The following is a 13,331-nucleotide window of genomic DNA, read 5'->3' on the forward strand; positions in this document are numbered from 1 at the left end:
GTGTGGCTAACCGCTTGCTCGTGACCTAGTACCAAAGATCTCAGCATTCTTGACTTATCTACTGACAACACCTCCAGAACCCTAAACCTAAGGACAAGATAAAAGGGAACCCTATCAAAACTGTTGGGTGCTACCTGGGGAGTAAAGCCAATGTGCTACAACCGTTTACACTGTCAGTTGAAACTTTTGATTTGTTCGTTAACTTTGACAATGATCGATAACTGTTAGTCAACCATGCAACTAAAAAAAGGTGCTGAGTCCATTTATTATTTGTTTTTAACAAGTAAAATTACTTGTGGTTTAGGGCCAGCAGTTATAATCCTTTTCCACCTAGTTTTATTTAGTACATTTTCAAATGGCTTGAGAAAGATCCATGCAAGCTAATGAAATTTGACTGTGCAACAGTGTGGCAGTATTCTGGGTGAGTGAGAGCACATAACCAATTTAGTTTGCTGGTAAGGTGTCTGGCAGCTTGACCATCCTGAAGATATCTATATGGACATGAATGAAGGCCACTTGACCTGGCAAACTATATCCAGGGTTGATGTTTTGAGTATTTTCACCTGCATTTCTCTCCCAAGTAAAATGTTGATCTGTTTCTTCAAAGTATCAAAGCGCCATTCTGTAAGCCCAGGTCAAAAGTGAAGCATTGTTAATGTCCATATAAGCTGCTGTCTCTCTTTTCAGTTGATATTCATCTAGCTCCTTTTCACTATGTAATTGGCTTGTTAGCTTAAGGAATTTTTGCCCAGTATCAAGCTTAATGGTTGAGCTATGATTTGTTTATCCAGACAAATGCAAGGTGGTGCATTTTGGAGGATCAAATTTTCTGTGGCGTATTAGACATGGCAGAACCCTTAGAAGCCTTAACATACAGATGGATCTGGACATGCAGGTCCATGGCTCCCTAATAGTAGCAGCGCAGGTGACCAAGTTGATTAAGATGGCATATGACATGTGCCTTCAATCAGGGCATGGAGTACAAAAGTTGGCAAACCACATTGTAGCTATGTAAAATTAGAAAAATCAAAATTTAAGACAAAACAAATATTTGTACCACTTGTCAATCCCTGAGTGTTTAACAGTGGGAAAAGAGATTGCAAAATGGTAATGGATTAACAAGGACATTAAAATAGCAAATGAGATTTTTTTTAAAGATATGATTGAAATGTTAGGAAGTCATGTTAAATTTGTGCAGAAACTTTGTTAGATTTGTATTTAGAGAACAGGAATGTGTAATACATTTCATGTTACAATGATTTGTAGAGGCACTGAAGAAGGCCTCAGAGAAAGTTTTCTGGTATAATACCAGAACTGAGAAGTTACAGTTGTTGGAAAGATCAATTCAGAATCGGTATCTTTCCTCTAGATAAGAGAAGTGTGAGGTGACCTGCTATAAGCCTTTTCAAATGAAGTCCAAACAAACCAGATATAAGACCCTCTTCAATAAATCTGAAAGGAAGCACAGGAAAATCTCATTTATCCAGAAAACGGTTATAATGTAAAACTCGATGTGACAATTGTCAGATGAAGCAAGTTAGATGTGCTTAAGGGAAAGCAAATGAAAGAGTAGTGAATAGAAGGACATGCTGATTAGGCTGAACGAAGTATTATTAGGAGGGATTGGTATGAAGCATTAACACTAACATGGATCAGTTGGACACATGATTTGTTTGTGCTGTTCATTTCACATAAATCTGTATAATTCTATATATTTAACCATGGCTTCATGCTAATCAAATTTGCTTTATCTAATTTATAACTTTTATTTTATAGCTGATATGTTACTTGTTTTCTAATGCATGATCAATCTTCTGTACCTGCTGAATCAACATTTCACTGTCCATAAAATTGTCACTTCACAGCTTGGTTTACCAGCCTCTGAACAATGCTACTAATTGGGCCCCAGGTGTTTCTGTTGTCAGCTTCTAGTGCTCTGGACTCTCAAAGAAAAAGATTAAGTTAGGTTAATCAGAAAGTAACTTGTATAATTTGAAATAAGCAGGCAGAAGAAAGGGGAAAATTGGGTAGGAACAATCCATTAGAATACAGGAGAGAGAGCCAGATTAGGAGAAAGTGAGGCAGGGCTAAAGCTTGGTATAGATACAGATGAAGAAAGTGAAAGCAAAATGGAACAGCACATCATGAGACTGGTAAAAGCTTAAGTTCGAACGGTGCTACTGGAAATTTGAAGTTAATTTAATCTCACTTGTGAACAGGTACTTCCTTCAGAAGGTCCCTGCTCAAATTAATGAATTGCAATCATGTTGATTGTATATCCACAGCAAAGGTATTGTATTCTGCCCTTCTCACCAGATTCTTCACAATTATTCCTTGGGAACCTCTCCAGATTTAAAATCTGAAAAAGTAATGACCTTAGATTAAAAAGTGTGCAATAATCAAGTACACCCAGGCTGCATTTCATGGTTTTACAGCTGTTTTATTTGGAAATGTCTCAAACGTTCCTTTCACAGAAATCGCCACTTTATTTTACTGTTACTTGCTTGGTTTGTTTAACAAACGTTTTACATCCGGATATAATTTTATGGTGATTTTATTTTAGCCTAGAGCGTGGTGGGCATCTGGAATTGTCTGCCTGAAAAAGTGATAGAGGCAGGACTCATAGTATTTGAAGTAGTATTCAAACAAATACTTGATATACCATGGCGCACAAAACCACAAACCAAATGCTGTGAAATGGAATTTGAATAAGTAAACAAAATGGAAAATGCTGGAGAAACTCAGCAGGTCTGGCAGTATCAATGGAGAGAGAAACAGTTAATGTGTTGAGTCCACTGACACTTTAAAATGATAAGAACTACGCAAAAGTGGTATTTGCCTGGATCAGTGCAGCCCCAACAATACTTAAGCTTGAAATCATCCAGGGCAAAGCCCGCTTTGTTGGCACCACATCCACTCCCTCTTCTACTGAAGCTTACTAGCAGCAGTGTGTATTATCTACAAGATGCACTGCTGAAATTCATCAATAATTCTCACACAGCACTTTTCAAACCAATAACCACTTCCATCTAGAAGATAGTAGATATATGGGAACGCCACCACCTTCAACTTCCCCCTCCAAGCTACTCAGAATCCTGACTTGGAAATATATCACTGTTCCTTCACTCTCTCTGGATCAAAATCTTAGAACTGTCTCCCTAATGGCATGGGGAGTCAAGAAACAGCTCACCACCACTTCACAAGCGCAACTAGGGATAAACAATAAATGCTGGCCAATCACTAACGTCCACATCCCACAGAAAAATCAATAAATTAAAAATAAATGAAAAGGTTGAGACTGATATGGGCCAAACGCTGGCAAATTGGACTGGGTAAGATTGGGATGTCTGATTACTGCAGATGAGTTGGACAGAAGGGTTTGTTTCTGTGCTGTACAACTCTAAAATCAACTGTATGTTGTTTTTACTGTGAGTCGCAAATTTAGAAAACTCGTTGAGTGCAGTGTAGGTAAGTCACTGCACCATCTGGAAGATGTGGGCCTCAGAATGAGAGAGAGGAGGTAAATAGAATTTAGAGTAAATAGATGTTGAAGTCCAATTTTATGCATTTAACCATAACCCTTGATTCCCTAGAACATCAAATATCTGTTGAAGTCAGCCTTGAATATATTCAGTCACCCAGCCTTCACTGTTTTCTGAAGTACAGAATTCCAAAGATTAACAAGACATTAGGAAAAAACAATCTTCCTAGCCTCCATCTAGCATGAAAAACATCTCTTATTCTGAAACTGTATGTCCTAGTTTTAGACTCCCTTAGAAGGGGAAATTTCCTTTTAATAAACTCAAGCTTCCTCACCATCTTGTTTGATTAAGGTCAGCTCTCATTCTTAACTCCAGTGTCTACAGGTCATTCTTTCTTGATGAGACAACTGCTTCATCCCAGGAATCAACCCAGCTACCCTGATATGAACTTCCTCCAATGCAAGTATATAATTTCTCGAAGAGACCAAAACATTACTAAGTACTCAAAGTGAATTCTATTTCCTATACCTTAAACAATTGCAGCAAGATGGGCAATGGCTTAATCCAATCTTTTAGAATGTACAACACAACCTGGTAATTATTAATAATTTTAGTCTGTTTAAGGTAGGCAACAGAACTAAGAACAGATCTTTCCAGATCCCAAAGAAGCTAAACAAGAGAACCCTGTCAATTAGAAATGTATATGCAAATGAAGCACAAGTTCCCATTTATTCGTGGATAGACTGCTGAAGGTGATTCAACACACAGGCATTAAAGTTGGATGTGAGTGGTTTAAGGGACGTGGTGAGTGAGAGAGCAAGAGCTACTTAAAAAATGTGTTCCTGGTGGATGAGTGAGACTGTGTTGATAGCTTTCCTTATCTGTACCTTGTTATGGTCTTATTTTCCACCCCTTGCAGTAAAGGCCAGCATTTTACTTATCTTCTGAGGAAGGGTCAGTCATCCTGAAACATTAACTCTGATTTCTGTCCACAGATGCTGCCACAGTGGCTGAGCTTTTCCAGCAATTTCTGTTTTTGTTTCTGATTTGCAGTGTCCACGGTTCTTTTTTTTAATTTATCTTAATTACTTGCTGTACTTGCATGCTGAATCTTTGATTTGTGTACAAGGACAAGCAGAAGACACCTTCATTATACTGCAGTCTCTCTCCATTTAAACAATAATCTGTTTGTTCTTGCTTCAAATGTGGGCAACCTTTCTGCTCCTTCCTTCCAAACTGATTCTCCATCATTATCTATTGGATCCGTAATAGTCCTTTATTAACAGTGTTACTCCACTTCCTTTGCCTAGTTTTTCTGGAGTTGGTGCAGCAGCAAACTGCTGTTCCTGTTCTGCCCACTGTTTTTCTGTAGCTCAAGTGTTTGTTTACAGGTCATGCACTTATCTGGTTCTCTTTAAAAAGTTGCAGTTGGAGCTACCTCCAGTATTGCACTCAGGCAGTACATTCCAGACTTTGATCACTTTTTGCATAAAAAGGTTTTCCTTGAGGTCACTATTATAGTGTCATAGAGATGTACAGCACGAGAACACGCCTTTCACTCCGACTCGTCAAAGCTGACCAGATATCTTAAACTAATTTAGTCCCACTGTTAAATTACTATCCCCTTATTCATGAACCTTCCAGAAGTGCAATAGCCTGAATTGATTGCAGTACTCTTGTTGAGGATGAGCTAATGTTTCAACTTTCTTGCTTTTGTACCCATACTTCCTAATTATTGATAAAGATCCGGATCCCATATGCCCTTTGTTTTTAACTATGTTCTCAATCCTCCCTGATAGCTTCATTGATTGGTACATGGGTACCCCAGGTCTCTTCACTTCTGTTGCTCCTTATCTATAATCCCGGGTCCACTTCTGATCCGACCCACTAGCCTCAGACGCTAATTCTTGGTTAGCCTCTGACTTGGCTCCATGTCATGAAATGTAACTATAGGAAGGACAGACAAGCAATATTTTATCATCAGTTTAACACCATTTTATGAATGGACTGTAATTAATTCACTACATTCACAGGAAGTTAATTAAAATAAAACTTAATGGAAATTTTCATAATCTATAATCGAGAGAAGAAGACATTTTAAGTAAAAATATATTTTTGGTTAGTATCTTTGTTATACTTAACCAATAATGTGCTCGCATTTTAGCCAGGATCGCTGGGCTCTGGTACGAATATGAATCCTGATTCCTTACCATGATTCATTCCTTGCCAGATGTGCTAAGCTGAAATGCACTGTGCTGCTGATTTGGATCAACAAAGTCCTTCAAGCCTTCCTTATATGCTTAATTTAACACTATATCTCGAGGTTCTTTCAACTTGCTAGGCAGTGAAAATATTGTAAATTTTCCACAATTGCATCTGAAAATACGTTGCTGGTTAAAGCACAGCAGGTCAGGCAGCATCCAAGGAACAGGAAATTCGATGTTTTGGGCCAGAGCCCTTCATCAGGAATTGCATCTCCATGATTCCAAGATATAGCATTTAGGAATTAAATTGTAAAATTTATTACAAAATAAAATACAAATTCCCAGAAGTGTAAAATTAATTTGCTTTTACATTTAAGATGTCAGGATTATAGTAAATCAAATGTCTGATACCTATATCTTTTTTTAGACCCCAGAAAAGAAACAACCTGACTCTGCAAGAGGAAGAAAACGCAAAGCCGATAACCAGAGTGATAATAGCCAAGGTAAGAGATGTCGGGAGAAAAAGGTCCCTGAGGTTGCAAATGGCGGGGGTGGGGGAGGGGATCTCGAAATTGAAAAATCAGTTTTTTGATTTAAAATATCCAGGTAGGGTTTTGAAACGCCTTTCACTACGACCGGAAAGGTAAATTGACATTTGAAAACTGCTTGCTTCCCACTCCTCCATCCTTGTTGCCAGAAGGACTCTAGGTTTTGCTTTTCGTAGTCGAGGAAATACAGATGTATGGGTGTCAGGCAAAGTAAGAGGTACCATATGAAGTGGTGGTAACAGAATAATGTAACATGTAATGACTGAAGTGTTGATCAAAAGCTGTGCTGACATTTGGAAGGCTATTATGACAGCTCATCAACCTGACACGGTTAGCATATTATTTGGGGCATTGTAAGCATACTGAAGAAAAAAATTGTGATGTAGGAAACAAATGTCCAGAGACAATGAAGTACAGAATACTGAATGAATTTTGATATCCGACAAAAAGAATTGCAGTTTGTTCCTTAACTCCAGACTACCTATATTCCACAGTCCTTTCAGTATTCAATTGCCTGAAAATAATGTTTGATATATTTTCTCAAATTATGATCCTCAACAACATTTGTGTAACTCTGGTGTGGATGTTTGGATGTATTAATTAAAAGCATGAGTTTAATTTGTTCAGCCTCCCAATGTTTTTGATTGGTCTAGACTAATTATGGGCCAGTTCAAAGTCATGGACAAATGCACAGAGCAAGTTGCTGCACGAACACGTAATTTTCTCTTCTTTTTAAGGGCTCTGTTTAAGCTACTTTCACTATTTATTCTGTTTCTTTCTGCGACCAAACACCAGTCACATAGTCTTTCTTAACTGTCTAACCAGCACCATTTTGACTATGCTAGGAAATTAGAGAGGAAAACTGTTGTCTCCATTAGGAAGTGATTTTGATTCTACCTGTACAATTACGAGTATTTGTGACATCAGTGGAACGGAATTAATCTTCAAATTGCTGATGTTGGTGAAATGTTATCATAGCTACTGGTCAGAAGTTGTTTGCAATTTCTCTAACCATAGTTGCTATCACATTTCTTTGGCGCTATGTGGTTTCAAGTTATAAATAATGGCTGTACTAATTGCATTTGCATCATTAGTATTTGAGATCTCTGCATAAGAGTGCTTAGTGCTAATTTCTTCAATTCATTAACAGTTTTCTTCTTAAGGCAGGGCAAGTAGGTATCTGCATAGAATCATATAGCTTTGTCATGTTGAAGTCTTCAAATAATTGTGCACAATAGATTCTGTTGGGTACTTGAACAATTATGACAAATGAATCAATGGAGGATTGCGATAGTTGCCTCGCTAAATGTACTGTGTAAAATATTTTGACAGTGTTCGATTCACCATTGTAGGAAATTACTTAAATATAAGTTCATTCTTGTCAAAACTTCGCTCTTGACTATTCCGCAGAGATATCGAAGAGAACATTGACCTTCAATGAACAAAAACATCCCCTGATCAATTGATGAATGTTTACCACTATTACTGTTATCCATACTTCTCTTTCCAATGTGACAACATCAAGTACTACTGCTTGGCTGTGCGTTTTCCAGTGCTAAAATCCTTTATCGCTGTTGACCAGCTGAGAATTAGGTGTAGGTTTCTAAAAAGAAAATACCTGTTTTTCATTAAAAATAGGTACTTATGATGAGAGAAGTATTTTTCTTTTTCTCTAAACTCTGAAAAGGGGTCTTTATACCACTATAAATGCTGCATAGAATGAACCAAATTAGAAATAGAAAAATTAAAATCAAAAACCAAAGCAGCGGTTCTGTTTGAAATGTGCTGTGAGTTCACGTTGCATGAGTTAACAAGGTAAATCTCTATCTTTAAGTATGCTCAGCAGATCAATAATAGGGGCTCCTATTCTAATGTATATTTCAAAACCTAACCATCTCAAATTTAACAATTTATGTAATCCAGAATTTTATTGGATCGACTTTAGTGTTTCTTACTCTCCAAAGAATTTTGAATGATGTAGCATTTAGATTTAATTGGATAGCTATCATTACTTGGTCCCTTTTTAACCTATGCACTGGAATCTTGCAGACTTGGCTGGATTTTAATAATTTAGTAAAATCAATATTATATGTTGTGTGTGATCAGTGTGCTGTCCACCTATAATTTATATGATAGTTACTATGAAATGTGTGTGTATAGGGTATTCTGCAAGTGCAGTAAAGTTATCAGAGCGTGTATTTGAAGCATTGAGCAGCACTATGTCTGTTGAAAAATAATGCTGTTTAATGCAGTTGCCATCTGAAGGACCTTAGATTGTAGTGCTGACTAAAGTCAAGCTTTAACTTGAGTAGTGATAAGTATGCTTGGCATGAACAGTGCCAAGCATACATACTCTTCTGTCGGAAGAGTGATTATGACCTTCCTGATGAATTTGAACATAATTGGATGATTGTTTGCATAGAACAATAATATTTCAAACCTTATTGAATTGGGGCCCCTATACCGATACTGACACCCTCCAAGAATCTCTCTCAATTTCTGAAAGATCTTTCAGGTACTCGCAGGAGAACAGTATTATCATTGCAGAAATTTTCTTCTTTGTGTACAGCAACAGAAATATTATGTTGATCATTCAATGGATGTATGAAAATTTACAATCGGACTAATAAGCAAGACATACCAACAACATTTAGTCAAAATGCTATTTGTTGCTGGATAGTGGTTTCAAAATCTAGAAAGACAGCCAATTTAATTGAACTTAACCAGCCTTTGCACAGCATCTTCACAACATATTAAAGTTTAAAATATTGTATGCAAATAAGACCAATACTAATACATTTTTAAAAAAACTATCAGAATGTGAATAGTACTATGAGAAACGATGAAATGAGAACCGCTTTAGAAGGCAATGAAAACATATCAGGAGAGGTATATTTAAGATGGATAAAACTGAAAAAAAAAATGAAGTGCTAAAACATTTAAAGACAAGAAGGAACACTGGTTCATAAAAGTAAAAGAACAAGGAAAGCGAAAAGGAATTATGCATGGAATATTAAAAAAATCTGTAGACAAATAATACAAAAATATTCAAAGGCAGAGATAGTGTCACTATAGAATGCACAAGGTAATTTGGGGGTGATCATAGCAAAATAGCAAATTGGACCGAAGGGTCTGTTTCCATGCTGTACAGTTCAATGACTCTATAATTGCTTTTCTAAGTATTTAACAAGCCATTAATAAATGGTCATAATGCAACATAGTTTTATCTCTCTAAATGGCATTTAACCTGGCAAGTGGGAGATTGCATCAATGCATATTAACAGATTAGAGAAGAGCAGGCGAGCAACTATTGCATATGTATATGATTTAAAAATACACTTGAAAAGCAAATAGTACCAGCAGAATTGCACATAATCAACATGATTCCTTTTTTTTGAAAAGGAAGATGGAACAATTTCAGTGAACTGAGGACCAATTAGCTTAACAGTGGTGATAGAACTGATGATGGTACTAAAAAAGTTGTAATAGCAAAAAGATATAGAACCAAGAAGGAATGAACAGCGATCAGAGCAGATTTCGAAAAGGAAAGTTGTATTTTTAACCATTCATTAGGATGTGGGCATATTAGCTTTTTTTTGTCACGTGTATACCGTGAAAAGTTTACAAGTCGCCAGTGTGACAATGTGCCCCATTTAACAAGGCTATTCTTGTCTTTTTTTGAGGAGGGGGGGCGTTCATAAAGGCACTGGTGCTGAAATGTCTGAACTTGCTATTTTAATAATGGCTAACAGATACTGCCTAAGTCAACGATCTGAGGAGGCTTTTAGGGTTTTATTTTAAAAACACTTGTGCGTTGAAAGGGGAGTGGCCAGTTCTCCCAGTTCAGGGTTGGGTTTGGATTCCCAGCTACAATAAAAGCAGAGAAACCTTTGGAGTAAAAAGAGGTTCCGTGCTGATTCTGTTTCTCCCTCTTCCCCCTGTGTCTCTATCTCTCTCATGCACATCTCTGTCTCTCTCTCTCTCTCACATCTGTCTATCTCGCGCACATCTCTCTCTCTCGCGCACGTGCATATATCTCTCTCGCATGCGTGCACGCAGGTCTCTCCCTCGCGCTCCCTCTCCTCTAAGCTGTGTTTGATTTTACCTCCTTTTTCAAAGGGTGTGTTTATGGGATGTTGCAGGAAATAGGAACAGCTCTTTAAGTTGCAGAGGATATTGTCAGTCAGGTTTTCAGATATGATTTGAAGATGCCGGTGTTGGACTGTGGTGTACAAAGTTAAAAATCACACAACACAACACCAGGATTTTCAGATAGGTTAAGTTATTCCACATTCTGTTTGTATATCATTCGATAGTTTGTAAATGAATAATGTTTTGTTTAAAACTGAGTGGTTTGACCGGCTGCATCACTCCTGCATTATCCACTTTTACAGCTGAAAATGTGTTGCTGGTTAAAGCACAGCAGGTCAGGCAGCATCTCAGGAATAGGGAATTCGACGTTTCGAGCATAAGCCCTTTATGCTCGAAACTTCGAATTCCCTATTCCTGAGATGCTGCCTGACCTGCTGTGCTTTAACCAGCAACACGTTTTCAGCTGTGATCTCTAGCATCTGCAGACCTCATTTTTTACTTATCCACTTTTACATCTGCTTAAAACAACTAGAAAAGTTAGGGTTTAAGCTACCTTCTTGAAATGTTTTGAGGGGTCCATAACACCATTTACAGCAGCATCGAAGGTACAAAGCTATGGGGAGAGGCTAAGGCTGTTTTCTCTAGACCATCGTGGGAAAACAGCCCCAGACTATTCAGTTTCTCCTGATAGCTCAAATCCTCCAATCCTGACAATGTCTTTGTAAATCTTTTCTGTACACCTTCAAGTTTCACAACATCCTTCCGATAGGAGGGAGACCAGAATTCCGCACACTATTTCTATCTAAATGATCATGAATTGCCCTCCTGAATATCTCAATTGAACCTCCCTCCTGAAGGGTGACCTTAAGAGGTTTAAAAAAATCATGAGGGATGTAGATAGAGTAAATAGACAAGGTCGTTTCTCTGAGATAGCGGAGTCCAGAACTAGAGACCATAGGTTTAGGGTGAAAGGCGAAAAATTTAAAAGGGACCTAAGGGGCAACTTTTTCACACACAGCTTGGTGAGTGTATGTAATGAGCTGCCAGAGGAAGTAGTGGAGGCTAGTACAATAACAACATTTTTAAAAGACATCTGGATGGGTATATGAATAGGTAAAAACAATGACGGCAGATTCTGGATTAGAGTCGTGCTGGAAAAGCACAGCAATTTAGGCAGCATCCGAGGAGCAGGAAAATCGACATTTCGGGATAGGAAGTGTTTAGAGGAATATGGGCCAAGTGTTGGCAACTAGGATTAGATTAGGTTATGATATCTGGTCGGCATGAACGAGTTGGACTGAAGGGTCTGTTTCCGTGTTATACGTCTCTTTGACTCTCTGACTAAATAATGTGCAATGGGTTGGGAAGAAAGGAGGAGGTTCGCACCAGGTACTAATGGTCATTTGAAGAGCCATTGCGGGTACGCTTTGTCGGATGGCCTCCTTTTGTGTCGTCATAATTATAATTGTAGTATTTTTACCCATTCTTAACTCAGTATCACCATTGATACCAATTATCGTCTTGAACTGCAGTCTATGTACTGTTAGATAGAGAATTTTGACCTCTTGACAATGAAGGAACAGTAATGTATTTTCAAATTGGTCAGTATCTAGATTGTTGGGAAACTTTCAGGTGGTGGTGTTTCCTATGTCTTGCAGGGTGGTAGAAGTTGCAGGTTTTGACAAGTGTTAGCAAAGGAACCGTGATAAACTTCTACTTTTAAATAGTATAAAGCAACTACAGTGCACTGCTGATTCAGTCAATGAATGCTGTCAGATTTTGGGTGGACGTCAATCAAGCAGAATCCTTTGTATTGAATGGTGTTGAGTTTGAGTGTTGAAGCAACGCGTCCAGGCAAGTGGGGATTATTCCATCTCAAATACGAATGGGCTTTAGGAGTTGTGTATTATGAAAACAAGAACCTGTCCTTCCCTTGGAAAATGACTGTCAATGGGAAGAAGAGCAAAAGAACTCACGACACAAATAAATTGCTGGAAGTACTGACACAAGCCATAAACAAAAAGTGAGCTAAACCTTGATTTACTTCTAGAGGGATAACCTTGAAAACCAGGGAGATCGTGTTAAGCTTCTATTGCATCTACTTGGAGTGATGTCTACCATTCTGCTTTCACTATTACAAAGATACAGAAACTTTGGAGAAAGATCATTTTTTGTACTACATGGACATTGCCAAGAGGGTTATAACTTGTCAGTAAGGATTGAATAAACATGGCCATTTGATGGCGTGGTAATCTGATAGAAGTTTTTAGGATTATGGTCAGTTTTGATAGAGTTGGTGTAGCAAAATGTTACCGTGTAAGGGAGACATGAAATACATGCCATATAAAAGAAAAGATTGCTATTAGTTGCTTGGCAGTTCTGCACTTAAATATTACTGGAAAGAGCTTTGTTCCTGAAGCTTTTTGTCTTGCACTCATAGCACAGATGTAAGATTACCATTTTTCAAGCAATCACAACCGTTTCTACTAGAGTACAAAAAGTTGTTTTTTACATTAGCTTCCTGACAGAATGGAAACAGGCCCTCTGGCCCAACAAGTCCACACCGACCCTCCAAAGAGTAACCCACGCAGACCCATTGCCCGACCCAACATTTACTAATGCAACTAACACTATGGGCAATTTAGCATAGCCAATTCACCTAACCTGCACATCTTTTGGATTATGGGAAGAAACCAGAGGAAACCTATGCAGATGCAGGAGAATGTGCAAACTCCACACAGACAGTCGGCCGAGGCCAGAATTGAACCTGAGTCCCTGGCGCTGTGAGGCAGCAGTGGTAACCACTGAGCCACCATGGGTCAGTCATATTTGGCTGAGGTGTTACCATGGGTCCTAGGCTCCCCAAGTTATAGAGTCATAGAGATGTATAGAAACAGATCCTTTGGTCCAACTCGTCCATACCGACCAGCTATCCCAACCTAATGTAGTCTCACCTGCCAGCACCTGGCCCATGTCCCTGCAAACCTTTTCCGATTCATATACCC

At 38.3% G+C, this 13,331-nt stretch overlaps 1 protein-coding gene across 4 annotated transcripts in view; it reads left to right on the forward strand.

Annotated features, from left to right (window-relative positions):
- The window catches only part of tlk1a (tousled-like kinase 1a), a 131,103-nt gene that overhangs the window by 47,600 nt on the left and 70,172 nt on the right, over positions 1 to 13,331 (forward strand). For all 4 annotated transcript variants that reach the window (XM_060827262.1, XM_060827266.1, XM_060827264.1 and 1 more), the window contains exon 5: positions 6,114 to 6,189. In XM_060827262.1, coding sequence (XP_060683245.1) covers positions 6,114 to 6,189 — 76 coding nt within the window. The remainder of the gene's footprint in view (positions 1 to 6,113; positions 6,190 to 13,331) is intronic.

This window comes from Hemiscyllium ocellatum, chromosome 7 (assembly GCF_020745735.1).
Source record: "Hemiscyllium ocellatum isolate sHemOce1 chromosome 7, sHemOce1.pat.X.cur, whole genome shotgun sequence".
Lineage (NCBI taxonomy): Eukaryota > Metazoa > Chordata > Chondrichthyes > Orectolobiformes > Hemiscylliidae > Hemiscyllium > Hemiscyllium ocellatum.